General features: G+C 40.8%; 2 protein-coding genes across 2 annotated transcripts in view; one reads left to right on the forward strand and one right to left on the reverse strand.

Annotated features, from left to right (window-relative positions):
- The window catches only part of pisd (phosphatidylserine decarboxylase), an 11,795-nt gene extending 811 nt beyond the window's left edge, over positions 1 to 10,984 (forward strand). Inside the window, exons 2-9 of the mRNA XM_063890030.1 lie at positions 3,960 to 4,071; positions 5,564 to 5,708; positions 6,366 to 6,500; positions 6,621 to 6,722; positions 6,846 to 6,969; positions 7,060 to 7,203; positions 7,305 to 7,465; positions 9,934 to 10,984. Coding sequence (XP_063746100.1) covers positions 3,960 to 4,071; positions 5,564 to 5,708; positions 6,366 to 6,500; positions 6,621 to 6,722; positions 6,846 to 6,969; positions 7,060 to 7,203; positions 7,305 to 7,465; positions 9,934 to 10,203 — 1,193 coding nt within the window. The 3' untranslated portion in view covers positions 10,204 to 10,984. The remainder of the gene's footprint in view (positions 1 to 3,959; positions 4,072 to 5,563; positions 5,709 to 6,365; positions 6,501 to 6,620; positions 6,723 to 6,845; positions 6,970 to 7,059; positions 7,204 to 7,304; positions 7,466 to 9,933) is intronic.
- Positions 10,985 to 11,368: 384 nt separating this feature from the next.
- On the reverse strand, positions 11,369 to 13,107 carry rnf224 (ring finger protein 224). Its single transcript, XM_063889999.1, is given in 4 exon segments — positions 11,369 to 11,620; positions 11,622 to 11,669; positions 11,952 to 12,203; positions 12,697 to 13,107. Coding segments are annotated over 4 exon segments (666 nt in total). The 5' UTR covers positions 12,811 to 13,107.
- Positions 13,108 to 20,904: the final 7,797 nt, after the last annotated feature.

Below are 20,904 nucleotides of genomic sequence, written 5' to 3' on the forward strand. Positions count from 1 at the left end.
GACAGGTGCCTTTTGTGTGTGCTGCCCCTCATGTGGAACCGAACTCCCACCACACATCCGCGTGCCCCCTCAGTAGATTCATTTAAATGCACTAACAGGCACTCCTTTTCTCTGAGGCCTTTGGACTTTAACCCCTCGCCAACCCCACCTGGCGCCCTGCGCACTTGCACCTCACTCACACTAACAACGCATCACACACACACACCACACAAACACACACACACTCTTTGTGTAAAGTCGACCTTGAGAGTCCTGAAAGGGCTATATAAAATTCACAATATATATTATTATTATTATTATTTTCTCTATCTCATGTCTCACATCTATTATCTCATCTTATCTCTCCAATTATCTCAGATCTCACTCTATCACTAATCAATGCTCTATCTCTCTATCCTCAATCTCTCTTAATCTATTCATAACTATCTCTATAGACTGTATTCTCTATCTCTATTCATATATCAATCTCTCTATCTCTTCTCTATAACTATCTCTCTCTATCTATCTCTAATCTATCTCTATCTCTAATCTCTATATCTATCTCTCTCTCTATCTCTATATCTATCTATCTCTATCTCTATATCTATCTCTCTATCTCTCTCTCTCTATCTAACTCTCTCTCTCTATCTCTATATCTATCTCTATCTCTATCTATCTCTATCTATCTCTATCTATCTCTATATCTATCTCAAACTCAATCTCTATATCTATCTCTATCTCTATCTATCTTATCTATCTCTATCTATCTCTATCTCTATCTATCTCTATCTCTCTATCTCTATCTCTCTATCTATCTCTATTATCTATCTCTATATCTATCTCTATCTCTATCTCTATATCTATCTCTCTATCTCTCTCTCTCTATCTATCTCTCTCTCTCTATCTCTATATCTATCTCTATCTCTATCAATCTCTATCTATCTCTATCTATCTCTATATCTATCATAGTCTCTACTCTATATCTATCTCTATATCTATCTCTATCTCTATCTCTATCTCTATCTCTCTCTCTCTATCTCTATATCTATCTCTATCTCCTATCTCTATCTCTCTACTCTCTATCTCTCTATCTCTCTATCTCTTATCTATCTCTATCTCTCTATCTCTCTATCTATCTCTATCTCTCTCTCTCTATCTATCTCTATCTCTATCTCTATCTCTATCTCTATATCTATCTCTCTATCTCTATCTCTATCTCTATCTCTCTATCTCTATCTCTCTATCTCTCTATCTCTCTATCTATCCTATCTCTCTATCTCTCTATCTATCCTATCTCTCTCTCTCTATCTATAATGTCCTATCTCTATCTCATCCTCTATCTCTATCTCTCTCGTCTCTTCTCTATCTCTATCTACCTAATCGCTATCACCTCTATTCTAAAATCTCTATTATCTCATATCTCCGTCTAATCACTCTAACTATCTCTATCTCTATTCTCACAACTCTCATCACAATCTTCTTCTTCTAATCCTATCAATCTCTCTCTATCTATCTCTGTCTCCTCTCATCTATCTCTATCTCTATCTCTATCTTCTCACTCTCTCTCTATCTCTAACTCTCTCTAAACTCTCTCACACACTATCACATCAACTATCACTATCTCTCTATCACTCAAACTCTCAAATCTTATCTCTCTATCTATCTCTTCACTCTATCTCTCTATCTTACAAATCTCTCTCACTATCTCTCTATCTCTCTAACTGTGACTAACACTCTAGTACTCTAATCTTATCTCTTAATCTTCTCTATCACTCTAACTCTATCTACAATCACACTCTTCTCTAACGCACACTCAAACACATCTACTCTCACCTCACTCTCAAACATCACTATACATCACAAAAAAAAACCAAACACCACCACAATCTCTCTAACACACACTAACCTCACTCACAATCATATCTCTATCTCTCTCTCTCACAAACACAATTCTATCTCTCTACTCTCACTCTCATTCTGTCTAAACACATCTATCTCAACACTCAATACTCATCTCACATGTCACTCAACTCACAAAAACGTCTAACTCACAATCTCTAACAATCTCTGACACTCTCTATCACAAATCTACTCTACAAACACACACAATACTAACAATACTCACTCACATCTCAATCTATCAATTCAATCTCCTCACACACAATCCAATAACTCACACAATCACACAACCACAAAACACTACTCTCTTCACACACACAACTATACTACTACACACAGAACACTAATCATCACTCACAACAAAAATCACACACTCACTAAATAATCATTATAACTTATCTCTCTCACACTCTCTAACTCTCACAATGACACACATCAATCTTCAAACACTCTTAACTTTATCTAGATCACTCTATCTCTCTATCTATCTCTAATCTCTCTCTATCTCTCTCTATCTCTCTCTATCTCTATCTCTCTCTATCTCTCTCTACTCTCTCTATCTCTCTATCTATCTCTATCTCTCTCTATCTCTCTCTATCTCTCTCTATCTCTCTCTATCTCTCTATCTATCTCTATCTCTCTCTATCTCTCTCTATCTCTCTCTATCTCTCTATCTATCTCTCTCTCTATCTCTATCTCTCTCTAGTCTCTCTCTATCTCTCTCTATCTCTCTATCTATCTCTATCTCTCTCTATCTCTCTCTATCTCTCTCTATCTCTCTATCTATCTCTAGCTCTCTCTATCTCTCTCTATCTCTCTATCTCTCTATCTCTCTCTATCTCTATCTCTATCTCTATCTCTATCTCTATCTCTTCGCTCTCCTTCTCTATCTCTATCTCTATCTCTATCTCTATCTCTCTATCTCTATCTCTATCTCTATCTCTATCTCTATCTCTATCTCTATCTCTCTATCTCTCTATCTCTCTATCTCTCTATCTCTCTATCTCTATCTCTATCTCTATCTCTATCTCTCTCTCTCTCTCTCTCTATCTCTCTATCTCTCTATCTCTCTATCTCTCTATCTCTCTATATCTCTCTATATCTCTCTATATCTCTATCTATCTCTATCTATCTCTATCTATCTCTATCTATCTCTATCTATCTCTATCTCTCTCTCTATCTCTCTGTCTCTGTCTCTGTCTCTGTCTCTGTCTCTCTCTCTATCTCTCTCTCTATCTCTATCTCTATCTCTATCTCTCTATCTCTCTATCTATCTCTCTATCTCTCTATCTATCTCTCTATCTCTCTCTATCTCTCTCTCTCTCTCTATCTCTCTCTATCTCTATCTCTATCTCTCTATCTCTATCTCTCTATCTCTCTATCTCTCTATCTCTCTGTCTCTGTCTCTGTCTCTGTCTCTCTCTCTGTATATTTGAATAATGTATATCATATATAACATGGACAATACACATACTTTATGACAGAAGGCTGTGACGTCAACCCCGCCGCCAAATCCAGCTGCATTCAGCTCGGGGCGCAGGAGAGGTGCGCCCCAACATCGTCCTATCTCTTGTATTGAAGAGGAGCTACTGCGCATGTACAACTTTTAACGAGAGTCTATGGGCAAAGATTCCTGCACCCCAGGGCGGAAATACGTCACCAATCAGACAATGTCAACGAACGAAACAACTTTACTCATCATTAACTATGAAATATTTATCTTGCACATCTAAATAATATATACATATATTTCAAATATTTTGATTTTATTATTTCATTTTTTTGATGTCTTATTCAAGGAAATGTGGTGAGAGGTGAGTGGTGGGGGCGGCGCCCTAGCGCCCTCTATTGGCCAGCCGCCACTGGAAGATACCATGTTTATCCTTTAATTCAGCGAGGTAGAGGATGTGCCAGTTTGCATAATTCAAAGGGACGCTGTCTCTTTAAGGGAGGAGGGGTTATAAAGAGGGGCGGGGCTCCACCCCCTTCTTCTCTGTGAGTCAGCGCAGCGCGGTTCTTCTTCTCTGGTGATATTACCGTCAGCATGTGTCGGGCGGCTTCATGGTGAAGTCTCCCCCGAGGCGTCCAGCCGCCGGGGGGGGGGCGGGACGTCCTGCGGAGGGTGAGGCGGGGGGGAGAGAGGCAGAGAGATGGAGGACGGGGGGCGAAGGCCAGGAACGCTGCCCGACTCAGGTGGGAGAGGAAATATTCATTAATAAATAATATTCATTAATGAACAGAGAGGTTAGCTTAGCATCACACAGACAGATATAACAATAACGGTATAAATAACGAGTACACACTGACCCGAGATTACGGTGTGTGTGTGTGTGTGTGTGTGTGTGTGTGTGTGTGTGTGTGTGTGTGTGTGTGTGTGTGTGTGTGTGTGTGTGTGTGTGTGTGTGTGTGTGTGTGTGTGTGTGTGTGTGGGGTCAGGTCAGCTATTTTAGCCTTAGCCTAGTTTAGCTCGTTAGCCTCTTTACAGTTGATCCAATCCTAAAGGGCTAACGAGCTCGGACAGAGACGTCTTAAACTCCCTGTAAACCTTCAGTGTATGTTCCTGTATCAGGAATATTCAGAACACTATAATTAGGATGTCAAGATAGTTCTCACAGGAACAGAAGCCCTGCGACGTTTTGTTGTTGTTGTTGTTGTTGTTGTTGTTGTTGTTGTTGTATGTGCTCAGCAGTGAGTGTGTTATAAATACCATTTGGTGAAGTATTAATTTATCTCTGACTAAACTAAAAACACAGTCAGAGTCTCCTCCAGGGAGGAACAGGAGCTAAGTGCCTCTGGTGCCCAGTGTCAGTATTGCAACAACAACAACAACAACAACAACAAACACATCATTTAAAGCAAAATACGTTGTATTTTATTATTCTTATATTTTATTTTATTCTAAAATGGAACAACTGCCAGAGAGAAGAGAAGAGATAACACCTGATAATCCCTGAGTACCTGTACCTGTGGATCAGCAGTACCTGTAGAGTACCTGTACCTGTGGATCAGCAGTACCTGTAGAGTACCTGTACCTATGGATCAGCAGTACCTGTAGAGTACCTGTAGAGTACCTGTACCTGTGGATCAGCAGTACCTGTAGAGTACCTGTAGAGTACCTGTACCTGTGGATCAGCAGTACCTGTAGAGTACCTGTACCTGTGGATCAGCAGTACCTGTACCTGTGGATCAGCAGTACCTGTAGAGTACCTGTAGAGTACCTGTACCTGTGGATCAGCAGTACCTGTAGAGTACCTGTACCTGTGGATCAGCAGTACCTGTAGAGTACCTGTAGAGTACCTGTACCTGTGGATCAGCAGTACCTGTGGATCAGCAGTACCTGTAGAGTACCTGTAGAGTACCTGTACCTGTGGATCAGCAGTACCTGTAGAGTACCTGTACCTGTGGATCAGCAGAACCTGTAGAGTACCTGTACCTGTGGATCAGCAGAACCTGTAGAGTACCTGTACCTGTGGATCAGCAGTACCTGTAGAGTACCTGTACCTGTGGATCAGCAGAACCTGTAGTGTACCTGTACCTGTGGATCAGCAGTACCTGTAGAGTACCTGTAGAGTACCTGTACCTGTGGATCAGCAGTACCTGTGGATCAGCAGTACCTCATCACCATCTCATTAGCATCCCGTTAGCATCTCAATGCCATCTCATTATATCTCATTACCATAATCAGGCTCCTGATACCTCGATTGGCTCTCCGGCACCGTCTGACCACACTCAGTGGTCGTGTGTCTCGCTCCGCCTCTTGGCGCCGTCGGCCAATCGCTTTCTTCTGCTACTTCCTGTCAGTCAGGGCTCTGCGGCCACTGGCCAAGCGGGTAAGAGCTTCCGACATCTGATTGGACAAAGGGAAAAGGGAGGGGCAGAAACAGCCGTCCTTTTTTCTTCTCCTGTTTTTCTCTGGTTCCATGTCTTACCTACCCCTCCTTAAAGCTTCATAGTGGCATTTCTGATATCACAGCATCATCACGTATCATAGGGATGAGGGTGTGTGGGGCCTGAAGGTTAGTGGGTCAGCAGTTTGATCTGTTTACATTTTGGTGAAACAGGGCCAGGGAATCAGGATCAGTTCAGGTGGAGCGTGGTACTGCAGCACGGGAATCCAAAACAAAAGCTCACCAACTGAAAATAAATTCAGCCGTTTGAAATCTGCTGAGTCAGACGGCGGTAGAGGCGGTAGAAAGTTTTGAGTCATCACAGTGACTGTAGAAAATGCTGAGTCATCACAGTGACTGTAGAAAATGCTGAGTCATCACAGTGACTGTAGAAAATGCTGAGTCATCACAGTGACTGTAGAAAATGCTGAGTCATCACAGTGACTGTAGAAAATGCTGAGTCATGTCGAGGTTTCTCTGCAGACTGCTTCTCCAGAGAAACTGGAGAGCGACGTTGACAGTTAAAAATATGAATTTTGAGATTTTATCATCAGATAAACACGACTTCGGATGATGTTATTCACCTGTTTGCTCCTGCAGGTGGCGCTGTACCGCTCCTTCCCGACCCGCCTACTCTCGAGGGCCTGGGGTCGGCTGAACGGTGTGGAGCTGCCCACCTGGCTGAGGAAACCCGTCTACTCGCTGTACATCTGGACCTTCGGCGTCAACATGCAGGTCGCTGCATCATACTTAGCTTTAGCAGGTTTAGCCTCAGCATGTTGAGCTTTCCTCATACATGGCTTTAGCATGTTTAGCTTTAGCTTCTTTAACTTGGTGTTTTCCCTGTGTTTTCAGGAGGCGGCAGTGGAGGATCTGCATCACTACAGAAACCTGGGGGAATTCTTCAGACGACGTCTCAAACCTGCAGTCAGACCGCTCTGTGCCTCCTCTTGCCTGGTAACTGCTCTTACACCTCTTCCTCACTACTGTCTGTTTGTGTTTCCTCTTCCTCACTACTGTGTTTCCTGAGGAAGAGGAAACACAAACCGGAAGTAGTGACTGTCTGTGTTCCTGATTCAGATCTCCCCGGCTGATGGGAGGATTCTTCACTTTGGTCGGGTGAAGAACTCTCAGGTGGAGCAGGTGAAGGGGGTCACCTACAGCCTGGAGCACTTCCTGGGTCCTCAGAAGGGGCAGGGTCAAGGTAAGATGTTCCCGACTCAAGCTGGTTTACTGCACCGTGGCCCTTATTATGGTCCTGGTGATTCTGATTCTGGTCCCTGTCTCTCCACAGACGTGTCCTCATCCTTCCAGGACCTGCTGCTGTCCTCCCCGGAAAACGACCTGTTCCACGTGGTGGTCTATCTGGCTCCAGGAGACTATCACTGCTTCCACTCTCCCACCGACTGGAGGGTGGAGCTGAGGCGCCACTTCCCAGGTGAGAACCACTTCCTGTTCATGCTTCCAAAGTGAGAACCACTTTCTCTTCCTAACCCCGACCCAGCCTTTCCTGTCTCACCTGTCTGTCTCCCTCATTAGGCTCTCTGATGTCCGTGAACCCGGGCGTGGCTCGGCTCGTTAAGGAGCTCTTCTGTCTTAACGAGCGCGTGGCTCTGAGCGGGCAATGGCAGCATGGCTTTTTCTCGTTAACGGCGGTTGGGGCCACCAACGTGGGCTCCATCAGAGTCTACTTCGACCAGGTGAGGAGCACTCTGAATTATTTGATATTAATTTGTTCATGGTTTACTTCCTGTTTCTGAAATACATTTCCTCATTACCAGTCTTCATCGTTAAGGCTTCCTCGTTAACAGTCTTACTCGTTAACAGTCTTCCTTGTTAACAGTTTCCCTTCGTTAATGGTCTTCCTCGTTAACAGTCTTCCTCGGTTAACAGTCTTCCTCGTTAACAGGCTTCTTCGTTAAAAGGCTTACTCGTTAACAGTCTTCCTCGTTAACAGGCTTCCTCGTTAACAGGCTTCCTCGTTAACAGTTTCCCTTCGTTAACAGTCTTCCTCGTTAACAGTCTTCCTCGTTAACAGCTTCCTCGTTAACAGTTTCCCTTCGTTAACAGTCTTCCTCGTTAACAGTCTTCCTCGTTAAAGGGCTTTCCTCGTTAACAGTCTTCCTCGTTAACAGGCTTCCTCGTTAACAGTTTCCCTTCGTTAAAGGGCTTCCTCGTTAACAGGCTTCCTCGTTAACAGTTTCCCTTCGTTAATAGTCTTCCTCGTTAACAGACTTCTTCGTTAAAAGGCTTCCTCGTTAACAGTCTTCCTCGTTAACAGGCTTCTTCGTTAAAAGGCTTACTCGTTAACAGTCTTCCTCGTTAACAGGCTTCCTCGTTAACAGTCTTCCTCGTTAACAGGCTTCCTCGTTAACAGGCTTCCTCGTTAACAGTTTCCCTTCGTTTATAGTCTTCCTCGTTAACAGTCTTCCTCGTTAACAGGCTTCCTCGTTAACAGTTTCCCTTCGTTAACAGTCTTCCTCGTTAACAGTCTTCCTCGTTAAAAGGCTTCCTCGTTAACAGTCTTCCTCGTTAACAGGCTTCCTCGTTAACAGTTTCCCTTCGTTAAAGGGCTTCCTCGTTAACAGGCTTCCTCGTTAACAGTTTCCCTTCGTTAACAGTCTTCCTCGTTAACAGGCTTCTTCGTTAAAAGGCTTACTCGTTAACAGTCTTCCTCGTTAACAGTCTTCCTCGTTAACAGGCTTCCTCGTTAACAGGCTTCCTCGTTAACAGTTTCCCTTCGTTAATAGTCTTCCTCGTTAACAGTCTTCCTCGTTAACAGGCTTCCTCGTTAACAGTTTCCCTTCGTTAACAGTCTTCCTCGTTAACAGGCTTCCTCGTTAAAAGGCTTCCTCGTTAACAGTCTTCCTCGTTAACAGGCTTCCTCGTTAACAGTTTCCCTTCGTTAAAGGGCTTCCTCGTTAACAGGCTTCCTCGTTAACATTTTTTCCCCTTCGTTAACGTCTTCCTCGTAACAGGCTTCTTCGTTAAAAGGCTTCTCGTAACAGTTTCCTCGTTTAAAAGCTTCCTCGTTAACAGTTTCACCCTTCGTTAACAGTCTTCCCCCTTAAAAGGCTTCCTCCCTTAAAAGGGTTCCTCGTTAACATCTTCCTCGTTAACAGGCTTCCTCGTTAACAGTTTCCCTTCCCTTAAAGGGGTTCCTCGTTAACAGCTTCCTCGTTTAAAAGTTTCCCTTCGTTAACAGTCTTCCTCGTTAACACCTTCCTCGTTAACAGGTTTTCCTTCCCGTTAAAGGCTTCCTCTTAACAGGGTTCCTCTTAACATTTCCCTTCGTTAATAGTCTCCAAGTTTAAAAGTCTTCCTCGTTAACAGCTTCCTCGTTAACAGGTTTCCTCGTTAACAGTCTTCCTCGTTTAACAGGCTTCCCCCGTTAAAGGCTTCCTCCGCGTTAAAGGCTTCCTCGTTAACAGTTTTTCCCTTCTTAACAGGCTTCCTCGTTAACAGTCTTCCTCGTTAACATTCTTCCTCGTTAACAGTTTCCCTTCGTTAACAGGCTTCCTCGTTAACAGTCTTCCTCTTGAAATTTCCCTTCGTTAACAGTCTTCCTCGTTAACAGTCTTCCTCGTTAACATTCTTCCTCGTTAACAGGCTTCCTCGTTAACAGTTTCCCTTCGTTAACAGGCTTCCTCGTTAACAGGCTTCCTCGTTAACAGTCTTCCTCTTGAAATTTCCCTTCGTTAACAGTCTTCCTCGTTAACAGTCTTCCTCGTTACATTCTTCCTCGTTAACAGGCTTCCTCGTTAACAGTTTCCCTTCGTTAACAGGCTTCCTCGTTAACAGGCTTCCTCGTTAACAGTCTTCCTCGTTAACAGTCCTCCTCGTTAACAGTCTTCCTCGTTAACAGTCCTCGATAACAGGCTTCCTCGTTAACAGGCTTCCTCGTTAACAGTCTCCCTCGTTAACAGTCTCCCTCGTTAACAGTCTCCCTCGTTAACAGGCTTCCTCGTTAACAGGCTTCCTCGTTAACAGTCTTCCTCGTTAACAGGCTTCCTCGTTAACAGTCTTCCTCGTTAACAGTCTTCCTCGTTAACAGTCCTCCTCATTAACAGGCTTCCTCGTTAACAGGCTTCCTCGTTAACAGTCCTCCTCGTTAACAGGCTTCCTGGTTAACAGTCTTCCTCGTTAACAGTCTTCCTCTTGTCCTCAGGATCTTCAGACCAACGCCCCCCGCTACAGTAAAGGCTCTTTCCACGACCGCAGCTACATTGCCCTCCGTGACCAGGTGCTGAAGGCGGCAGGTGAAGGGGGCGTGTCCTCAGTGGAGGGGGAGGGCGTGGTCTTGCAGCGAGGGGCGGCGGTGGGGGAGTTTAACCTGGGCTCCACCATCGTGCTGCTGTTCGAGGCGCCCAAAGACTTCAGCTTCGACCTGCAGCCGGGCCAGCGAATCAGGGTGGGGGAGGGGCTCGGCAGCCTCTGATTGGAAGGCTCGGTGTCCTATGATTGGACAGTTCGGCCGCCTCTGATTGGCCGAGCTGCAAACTCAGAGGGAGGAGCCTGATTTTGAACTATAAAAGAAAAATGTTATGGATTATTTCTAGGCATTATGGGTAATCTTTCTCAACAGAAAAGACACTGCTGGGGACATAAAGCGGACTCCAACTCCCAGAATGCCTTGTGCCTCCTGAAGGGAAAAATGCCAAAAGTGTTTTTATTTTATATTTCAGTTTTGTCTCCATGTTGTTCGTCCAGAGACTCAACCTTGTTCCTGTCATCACTCAAACAAACACATTGTAACACACACAACTACACGCTATGAACATAACACATTGTAACACACACAACTACACGCTATGAACATAACACATTGTAACACACACAACTACACGCTATGAACATAACACATTGTAACACACACAACTACACGCTATGAACATAACACATTGTAACACACACAACTACACGCTATGAACATAACACATTGTAACACACACAACTACACGCTATGAACATAACACATTGTAACACACACAACTACACGCTATGAACATAACACATTGTAACACACTTTACTAACGCAGACCTGCTGCCCCCCCCCCCCCGCGGCCGAGGGGTGTTCTGCCGGTCACATGTTTCTCCGTCCACTGAATGTGTTTGAATGTTAAAACTTTATTGTCCACGTTCCAACAACAGAAGAGGCTAACTGTTCAGTTTCTTTACTTTTGTAAAGTATGTAATTATGAATAAATATTTCTTTCACAGCAGCTCTGTCTTTATTTCACTCTATATTAATATTAGTATAGAAATACAAACCACATGAAATATTTAATATGATATACAGTACCGAGGATCCTGCAGTTACAAAAAGTCTACTTTCGTATTATCAGTGAGTACAGTTAGTATGAAAATATAAATACTTATAATAATTCATCAGTTTATTAAATATATAGATTTAAAGTCAAATCATTTTAGTTTCTTCTAATTTAGCTTTTTCAGAGAGAGCTTTTGAGGGTCAAAAGCAGAAACATGACTCCATCACAGAGACGTCAGATATATACTGAAGGTGTTTAATCACCTTCTTACGTAAACTCTCAGGCTCCCCCCCCCCCCCCCCCCCCCCCCCCCCCCACCGACATTGGTCGGCCCTAGCCCCGTCCCTGGCAGCAGAACCAGCAGCACAGCCAATAGGAGGGCGGTGGGCAGCAGTTGCCGTAACGATGGAAACGCGGCTCTGCCAGTCCTCCATGAGCCCAGCCGTCCTCGGGGGGGGCCTCCTTCCCAAGCCAGGGCTTCCTGTCTAGCCCCCCCTTCAGGGAGGACAGCAAGGGGGGAACTGCCTGCTGTGCCTTCACCCCCAGGAAGGAGACCAGGTCCAGATCCAGACCTGCTGCCCCCCCCCCGCGGCCGAGGGGTGTTCTGCCGGCACTGAGGGCACGGGATCCACACCTGTGATAAAAACAACAGATCATACTGCACTCTCCGTCTGAAACCACAGCTGTCTGCTCTGATTGGTTAGCTGCCCCTCTGTGGTGATGGATCAACCGCTTAGAGATGTCCCGCCTCTTAGCCTATAGCATACAATGTGTTGGAGCGCTAGCCAATAGGAGGGAGGTTTGTGGGAGAGAAACACCTTTAGATGCTCTCTAGCCCCATAAGTGTGAAGTTATCAGGGAGACCAGCTGATGCTGATTGGTTAATTGGTGTATTGATTTGTAAATTGGTGCCCACCTGCTCGTTGATGACCGTGTCCAGCCTCCTCAAACATGCCTGACAGAAGGCGTGTCCGCAGTGAAGTCGCCGTGGTAACCGCGTGGTGAGGTCGTAGCTGCCGAAGCAGATGATGCACACCAGGTCCTGCCTCCTCACAATCCTCTCCATGGCAACAGTGGATGGCGGGGGGGGGAGTGGCTCACATGTCACTTCCTCTTCCTCCTCTTCCTCCTCTTCTACGTCTTTTTCTCTGATGTCCGACATGTTGCTCTGAGTAAAATGAAAAGTTTTAGAATAAACCATTATTATTTTAAATATTTAATATCATTTGTTCTGCCCGCTGTGCTGGATGCTTTTTACTGTTCTGTCCTCACCAGGCGCCCATTCACTTGACTAGACAGACAGCTAACAATAAAACGATGGAATGACTTTCTGAGGCAGAAGTGGGTTTTGAACATTTACTCCATCCTTCAAGTTTACAGAATTCTTCCTTTTTCCTTCGTAAACTAAATAAACAAACAGAAATGTACATAAAAGTGTGTTTGCTTCATCCTTCTACACACATACACAGTGTAGCATAGAAATCACGTGAGGAAAATAACATACTAGTTAGCTTGCTCGCTCTACATGACTTGCAGAAGTTCTTCAGACATTCTATCTACACAAAAACGATTTATTGCCATTAATTTGACTACAAATTAACTTAAGATGCATAAAAGCATAAATTGGTCCTTCATACACAAAATCATAAACATTGACTTACAAGCAAAGCCTTAACAAGGGCAAGAACGTCCTTCAAGGATGAGCATCTCTTCACCTTGGCATGTTCTGACTCAACTGAAGTAATGAACTTCCTACTTCTAGCTAGATTTGACATCACAGGATGTTACATCAGCTGAAGGTAAGTATCAAAATAAAAGGCAGGATTAATAATGAGTGTTTCCTCACTAGAAAGACACTAGGTGGCGCTAAAACCCCCAAAAATTCCAATGCCATGACATCATTCAAAATAATGTAATATAGCTGTTAGCTTGTTAACGTTAGCTGTTAGCTTGTTAACGTTAGCTGTTATCTTTGTTAACGTTAGCTGTTAGCTTGTTAACGTTAGCTGTTAACGTTAGCTGTTAGCTTGTTAACGTTAGCTGTTAGCTTGTTAACGTTAGCTGTTAGCTTGTTAACGTTAGCTGTTATCTTTGTTAACGTTAGCTGTTAGCTTGTTAACGTTAGCTGTTAACGTTAGCTGTTAGCTTGTTAACGTTAGCTGTTAGCTGGTTAACGTTAGCTGTTAGCTTGTTAACGTTAGCTGTTATCTTTGTTAACGTTAGCTGTTAGCTTGTTAACGTTAGCTGTTAACGTTAGCTGTTAGCTTGTTAATGTTAGCTGTTAGCTGGTTAACGTTAGCTGTTAGCTGGTTAACGTTAGCTGTTATCTTTGTTAACGTTAGCTGTTAGCTTGTTAACGTTAGCTGTTAACGTTAGCCGTTAGCTTGTTAACGTTAGCTGTTAGCTGGTTAACGTTAGCTGTTAGCTGGTTAACGTTAGCTGTTAGCTTGTTAACGTTAGCTGTTATCTTTGTTAACGTTAGCTGTTAGCTTGTTAACGTTAGCTGTTAACGTTAGCTGTTAGCTTGTTAACGTTAGCTGTTAGCTTGTTAACGTTAGCTGTTATCTTTGTTAACGTTAGCTGTTAGCTTGTTAACGTTAGCTGTTATCTTTGTTAACGTTAGCTGTTAGCTTGTTAACGTTAGCTGTTAGCTTGTTAACGTTAGCTGTTATCTTTGTTAACGTTAGCTGTTAGCTTGTTAACGTTAGCTGTTAACGTTAGCTGTTAGCTTGTTAACGTTAGCTGTTAGCTTGTTAACGTTAGCTGTTAACGTTAGCTGTTAGCTTGTTAACGTTAGCTGTTAGCTGGTTAACGTTAGCTGTTAGCTGGTTAACGTTAGCTGTTATCTTTGTTAACGTTAGCTGTTAGCTTGTTAACGTTAGCTGTTAACGTTAGCTGTTAGCTTGTTAACGTTAGCTGTTAGCTGGTTAACGTTAGCTGTTAGCTGGTTAACGTTAGCTGTTAGCTTGTTAACGTTAGCTGTTAGCTGGTTAACGTTAGCCGTTAATTTGTTAATGTTAGCTGTTAGCTTGTTAACGTTAGCCGTTAGCTTTGTTAACGTTAGCTGTTAGCTTGTTAACGTTAGCCGTTAGCTTGTTAACGTTAGCTGTTAGCTTGTTAACGTTAGCCGTTAATTTGTTAATGTTAGCTGTTAGCTTGTTAACGTTAGCTGTTAACTGGTTAACGTTAGCTGTTAGCTTGTTAACGTTAGCTGTTAATGTTAGCTGTTAGCTTGTTAACGTTAGCTGTTAGCTGGTTAACGTTAGCTGTTAGCTGGTTAACGTTAGCCGTTAGCTTGTTAACGTTAGCCGTTAGCTTGTTAACGTTACCCGTTAGCTTTGTTAACGTTAGCTGTTAGCTTGTTAACGTTAGCCGTTAATTTGTTAATGTTAGCTGTTAGCTTGGTAACGTGAGCTGTTAGCTGGTTAACGTTAGCTGTTAGCTTGTTAACGTTAGCTGTTAGCTTTGTTAACGTTAGCCGTTAATTTGTTAATGTTAGCTGTTAATTTGTTAATGTTAGCTGTTAGCTTGTTAACGTTAGCCGTTAGCTTGTTAACGTTAGCCTGTTAATTTGTTAATGTTAGCTGTTAACTTGTTAATGTTAGCTTTAACTTGAAAGTTTTTTAGTTTGAACGACTGTTACTTGTTAACTTTACCGTTTTTTGTTAAGTTAGCGTTAAATTTTTTTTGTTAGCTGTTAATTGTTTTTTTGCTGTTAGTTTGGGGTTAACTTTACCCGTTACTTGTTAATTTAGCCGTAACTTTTAACGTTACCCGTTAAGTTAACGTTAGCTTTAGCTTTTAAGTTACGTTAGGGGTTAATTTTAGTGTTACTTGTTAATTTTTCCCCCGTTAAAAATGTTAAACTTTAGCTTTCTTGTTAAGTTAGCTTTTAACTTGTTAAATTTTAGCTTTAGTTTGTTAAGTTGCGTTAACGTTGTTAGCTTTTCTTTTTAACTTGGGGGCTGTTTAACGAGCTGTTGTTGTTTAATTTGCCGTTAATTGTTCTTTAGCTTAGCTTGTTAACGTTACCTTTTTTTTAAACCCTTTTGTTAACGAGCTTTTAACTTTTTAAATTTGTTTTTTTTAGCCGTTATTTGTTAACTTAGCTTTTATTTGAAGTAGCTTTTACTTTTTAAACCGTTCCCGTTAGCTTGTTAACTTAGCTTTAGCTTTGTTACGTTAGCTTGTTAACTTGTTAATTACGAGTTTTTTAATGTTAGTGAAAATTGGAACGTTAGCTTTTGCTTGTCCCTGTTTTGATGAAATGGGAGGTTTTTCTGATGCTAACAGGAAACAGTACTTTTACTGCTGAGTATTTAAAGTCTTTACTTTCAATGAGGAAGGGAGACAGAGGATGAAATGGTCCAATCAGGGGAACGTAATGCAGACAGATTCTCTCTGATTGGATAGAAACTCACCTTGATGTGTCCCTTCACATCTTCCTCTTCTTCATTGTTGTTTAAACTTTTTCTCCTCGTCTATTCAGGTTTCATCTTTTCTCCATCTTCTCTTTAGCTTTTATTCCAGTTTCACCTCCGTCCTCCCTCTGAGTAAAATATTCTCTGTCTCTCCCTCTCTGTTCCTGTCTCTCTCTCTCCCTCTCTGTCTCTCCCTCTCTCCCTCTCTTTCGCGCTCTGTTTCTCTCTCTCCCTCTCTCTGTTTCTCTCTCTCCCTCTCTCTGTTTCTCTCTCTCCCTCTCTCTGTCTCTCTCTGTTTCTCTCTCTCTCTCTCTCCCTCTCTCCCTCTCTCTGTTTCTCTCTCTCCCTCTCTCTGTCTCTCTCTCCCTCTCTCTGTTTCTCTCTCTCCCTCTCTCTGTCTCTCTCTCCCTCTCTCTATTTCTCTCTCTCCCTCTCTCTGTCTCTCTCTCCCTCTCTGTTTCTCTCTCTCCCTCTCTCTGTTTCTCTCTCTCTCTCTGTCTCTCTCTCCCTCTCTCTGTTTCTCTCTCTCCCTCTCTCTGTTTCTCTCTCCCCTCTCTCTGTTTCTCTCTCTCCCTCTCTCTGTCTCTCTCTGTCTCTCTCTCCCTCTCTCTGTTTCTCTCTCCCCTCTCTCTGTTTCTCTCTCCCCTCTCTCTCTCCCTCTCTCTCCCTCTCACTTATTATGAAAAATAACTTTCATTGATGTTCTTATTTTCTGATTAAACAAAATGAAGAGTTCAGTGAAGCGACCTGAAACCTGATCAGCCAATGGAAAGAGGAGCTGCTCCCTGTTGACCGATCAGGTTACATCACTGAGGGAGGGCGCCTAGCAACACACACACACACACACACACACACACACACACACACACACACACACACACACACACACACACACACACACACACACACACACACACACACACACACACACAGTGTTGAATGTGTGTATTATGATTAACCTTCGCGGCGCTCGTTAATATTCACCATCTTTCTTTAATCAGCAGATTAAAACATCCTCTCAGATTTGACTCCACGTTTCATATTTCCAGCATTTATACTTTCAAAACTCCTTCATACTAAAATCATTGTGCAAAAATATAAATACTCTATAAAACTTCATGAAAACCAAAGTTAGAAAAGTGGATCAAAATATAAAAACAGTGAAACAGGAAGTTAAAGGTGGTTTGATCTGAGACTCGTTGATAATAACAGCATGTACATTAGGGTTGGCTTATTAAATCTGAGGGTCAATTAACGATGCTCACTCATTGAATGTGTATCCATGGTAACAACAGAGAAACGTTCAGCAGCGGCCATCTTTTTCCACCGATATATCTGACGTTTATTTATTATTATTAAAGAGTTTCTACAGGGACTCAACGGGTAAACAGCTTCCTAAAGTTCATCTTCCTCTTCTTCTTCCTCACCTCCTGGTCTCCTGCCTCGATTCCTCTGTGAACGAGAAGTAAAATAACCAATCACAGTCCTCCTGTCTCGCTGCCTCTCGCTGTGACATCACTCCCTCTCGCAGTGACATCACTCCCTGTCGCTGTGACATCACTCCCTCTCGCAGTGACATCACTCCCTGTCGCTGTGACATCACTCCCTGTTGCTGTGACATTACTTCCTCCTCCTGCAGCGGTAGCAGCACTGCCCCCCCCCTTCCTCTTCTGGGTCCGCCTCCTTCACCAGGTATGGCGGGGGGGCGGGGCTCTGGGCGCCATACGGGTTCTCGTCGTTGTCCAGAGCCATCGGATTGGCTATCACCATGGAGACATCCTCGGAGGGGTGGAGCTTAGCGCGGGGGATGGTGACCTCACCGTACGGGTTGTCCAATGACACATTGATGTTTGACATGGCTATGCGTTGCAGAAGGGCGGGGCTATAGATGATTAATCAGCCAAACAGAGGTGTCAAATCATAGGCGTCCAATCAGAAGCCAGGGATGTCTGAGGAGAGAGATAACGATAATCAGTGTAAGCGTTATTTATGGTGAACAATCAGAACGCTGCGGCTAATGCGCAAGGGTTACATCATGTGATCCTTACACTACACATCCCAAAATAATAATGTCTGTTATTGATCAGTCAGACTTTAGCTGCTATGCTAACATCATTCATGTGATACAGAGACACTTCTTATTATAAAATCCTTTAGTGCTTTACTCCCCAAAACTGAAAATAATATTTATGAGTAGGATTCAGGGGACTGCTGTTAGCAGACGCTAGGACTAAAAGCAGAGGATTAGCAGTAAATGCTAAACAGGAGAACGTGGGAGAAGTTTGTCTCACGCACGCCTGATGCCCATCTGGGCTCTGAGCGGGAACCAGATCTGAAGAGGTTCACGGGTGAAACCAACGGAGAATTCCTCTCAGTGGAAGACATTGCTAATATGCTAACGTTAATGTTGGTGAGCTAGCCAGAACAGCTAGCGTTAGCATGGGTTAACCCTAACCCATACTCTATATACATAAAGGTATTAGCATGTGGTTAGCGTGAACTCCTGAGTGGAAGCTAACTGAAGCTAACAACAACACAGCCAGGCTCTTCGTACAGAGCACCAGGAGGATCTGATTTTACTTTGAAGCGTCACAATAGACTTTATAAACGGCTTCTCAGGGACTCATTGTTCATTTACATTTACAAATCTAATTTAAGTTTAAATAAATTAAGCAGAAACAAGTCGGTCAGTATTCTTATCATTAATTTTATTTCTGTTGAAAAAGGAAACCCTTTTAGTTTAATTCACTTTACTAAAAGTAATGTTGTATTCATGTTTTATGTTTAATCCTTTTTTATATTTGTTTTGAAGCTGTGATTTCCTCCTGCTGCTCAGAGAGATGCTAAAGTGTTAGCTGCTAACATGCTAACATACAGCCTGTGAGACAGTAGGTTTCAGCTTCCGGGGCACTGTTTTCCATTTTATTTTTTTAAAAATAAAAAAAAAAAAAAAAAAAACCCCCCCCCCCCCCACCCCACACACACACACATATTTCCCATAACAACATCCCTAACTTCCCTTTTCCCTTTTTTATCCTGCTTTTACAGCCCCATTTAAAAAGAACAGAGTTCCCTTCTCTTTTCTCTGGCCCCGCCTCGCCCAGACCCCTTTAAACCCCGCTGACACTCCCCACTTGCTACCCCCTACTTTTCTCCCTACCCGTTCCCCTACCTGCCCCCTCCCTACCGGTCCCCCCCCCTTTTCTTTCCTTATCTGAATAAAAAAAAACGTGAAAGCAAAGTTTATTTTTATAAAATGTAAAAAAATTACAACTTATATTCTTTTTAATTTTTAAACTTTGTTGGGTTTTAAATCCCCACGGATGGCTGGGGTGAAAAACCCCCTTGGGAGAAACTCAAAACCCCCCCCACACTCTCCCTATGGGGTGTTTTTTATGACTCGCTCACACTCTGCTCCATTGCTGTTTTAAAGGTCGCTCAACTCGCTCCATTGGCTGGATTCTAGACTCGCTCCACTCGCTCCATTGGGGGTTAGGGCCGCTCCCTCTGCCTTTTGGGGGTGTATTTATGAGCTCACCACCTTGCTCCTTGGGGTATCTATGGGCCACCACACCGGGTCCCCGGGGGTTTATTAGGGTAAATTGTTTAAAAGGGGAATTTTTGGGGATTTGGATTTAGGGGTTTTGGTGCGTTTGGGGTGGGGTTGCGGTCATTTTATTTATCACTTTTTAAAACTAATATATATAAAATTAAATTTTTTTTTTTATATTTAATATTTTTTTGTTTAAATTTATATTTAAATATTTTTTTTAATTTTTTTTAAATATTTTTTTAATTTTATTAATTTTGGTTTTTTAAATTATTTTTTTTAAAATTTTTTATTTTGGGTTTTTTTTAGTTTTTTTTTTTAAAAAAATATTATTTTTTTATAAATTTTTTTTTTTTTTATTTATTAAAATTATTTTTTTTTTCTTTTTTATTAGGTTTTTTTTTAAAATGTATTTTTTAATATTTTGGGATATTTTTTTATTTATATATAATAAATTTTAAAAAAATATAAAATTTAATATTTTTTTTTTTATTAAATTTAAAAAATTTTATATATAAAATTTTTAAATAAATTTTTATAAATATATAGAAATTTTTTATATATTTTTTTATATATAAATTTTTATATATATATTTATAATTTTTGTTTTTAAATATATATATATATTAATTTTTTTTTTTAAAATTTTACTATATAAATAAATTATAGTTAATTTTTTTATAATTATTTTTTTAAATTTTTACTATTTAATTTTTATATTATATTTAAATATAAAGTTTTTTATTTAATATAAAAAAATTTTTTCAATTATAATATAATAAAATATAAAAATTTTATAAATACTTTATAAATAAAAATATAAAAAAAATTAAAAAAATTAATATTTAAAATTAAAAACAATAATAAATATTTTAAAAAATATTAAATAAATTTTTTAAGAATTAATAAAATATAATTTTTTTTATAATATAATATTTAAATTTAAAATTTTATAAAATAAAAAAAAAAGGGTTTTCACATAATAAAAACATACTTAAACCCCTACATAAAAAAATAAACAAAAACCCCATTTCATACAAAAACATACATACACATACAACCATACCAAAAACATACACATACACAACTACACATCATACACATACATACACAACATACACAACATAAACATACATACAAAACATAACTTTAATACCAAACATACACTACATACAAAAAACATACACATAAAAAATACTACCCTACAATACTCATACAACAACACAAACAACATAAAATACATAAAAAACATACACATACATAACAACATACAAAAAACCCTACATACACAACATACAAAAAAAATACATAAAACATAATACATACCCAAAATACATACATACAAAATACATACACATTTAACACATACAAAAATAAATACAACACATACAACACCAACATACACATACAACACATACATAAATAAAAAAAACATAATTAACCACATACATACAAACATACAATACCATACATACACAACACACATACATACAAAAAATACATAAACATAACAAATAACATACAACCATACAAAACAAAATACACATACATACAACATAAAAAAAAAAAACAAAAAACATACCATACTACAATTTAAAAAACAAAAATCAAATACATACATACATACATAAACATACATAAACATACACACATACATAAACATACATACATACAAACATACCATACACACATACATATACTTAAATACATACAAGAATACATACATACACATACATCATACACATACATACACATACATATACATAAAATACATAAACATACATACATACATAAACATACATACATACATACACATACATACACATACACATAAATACACATAAGACATACATACACATACATACACATACATACACATACATACATACACTAAACAT

Source organism: Eleginops maclovinus, chromosome 8 (assembly GCF_036324505.1).
Source record: "Eleginops maclovinus isolate JMC-PN-2008 ecotype Puerto Natales chromosome 8, JC_Emac_rtc_rv5, whole genome shotgun sequence".
NCBI lineage: Eukaryota > Metazoa > Chordata > Actinopteri > Perciformes > Eleginopidae > Eleginops > Eleginops maclovinus.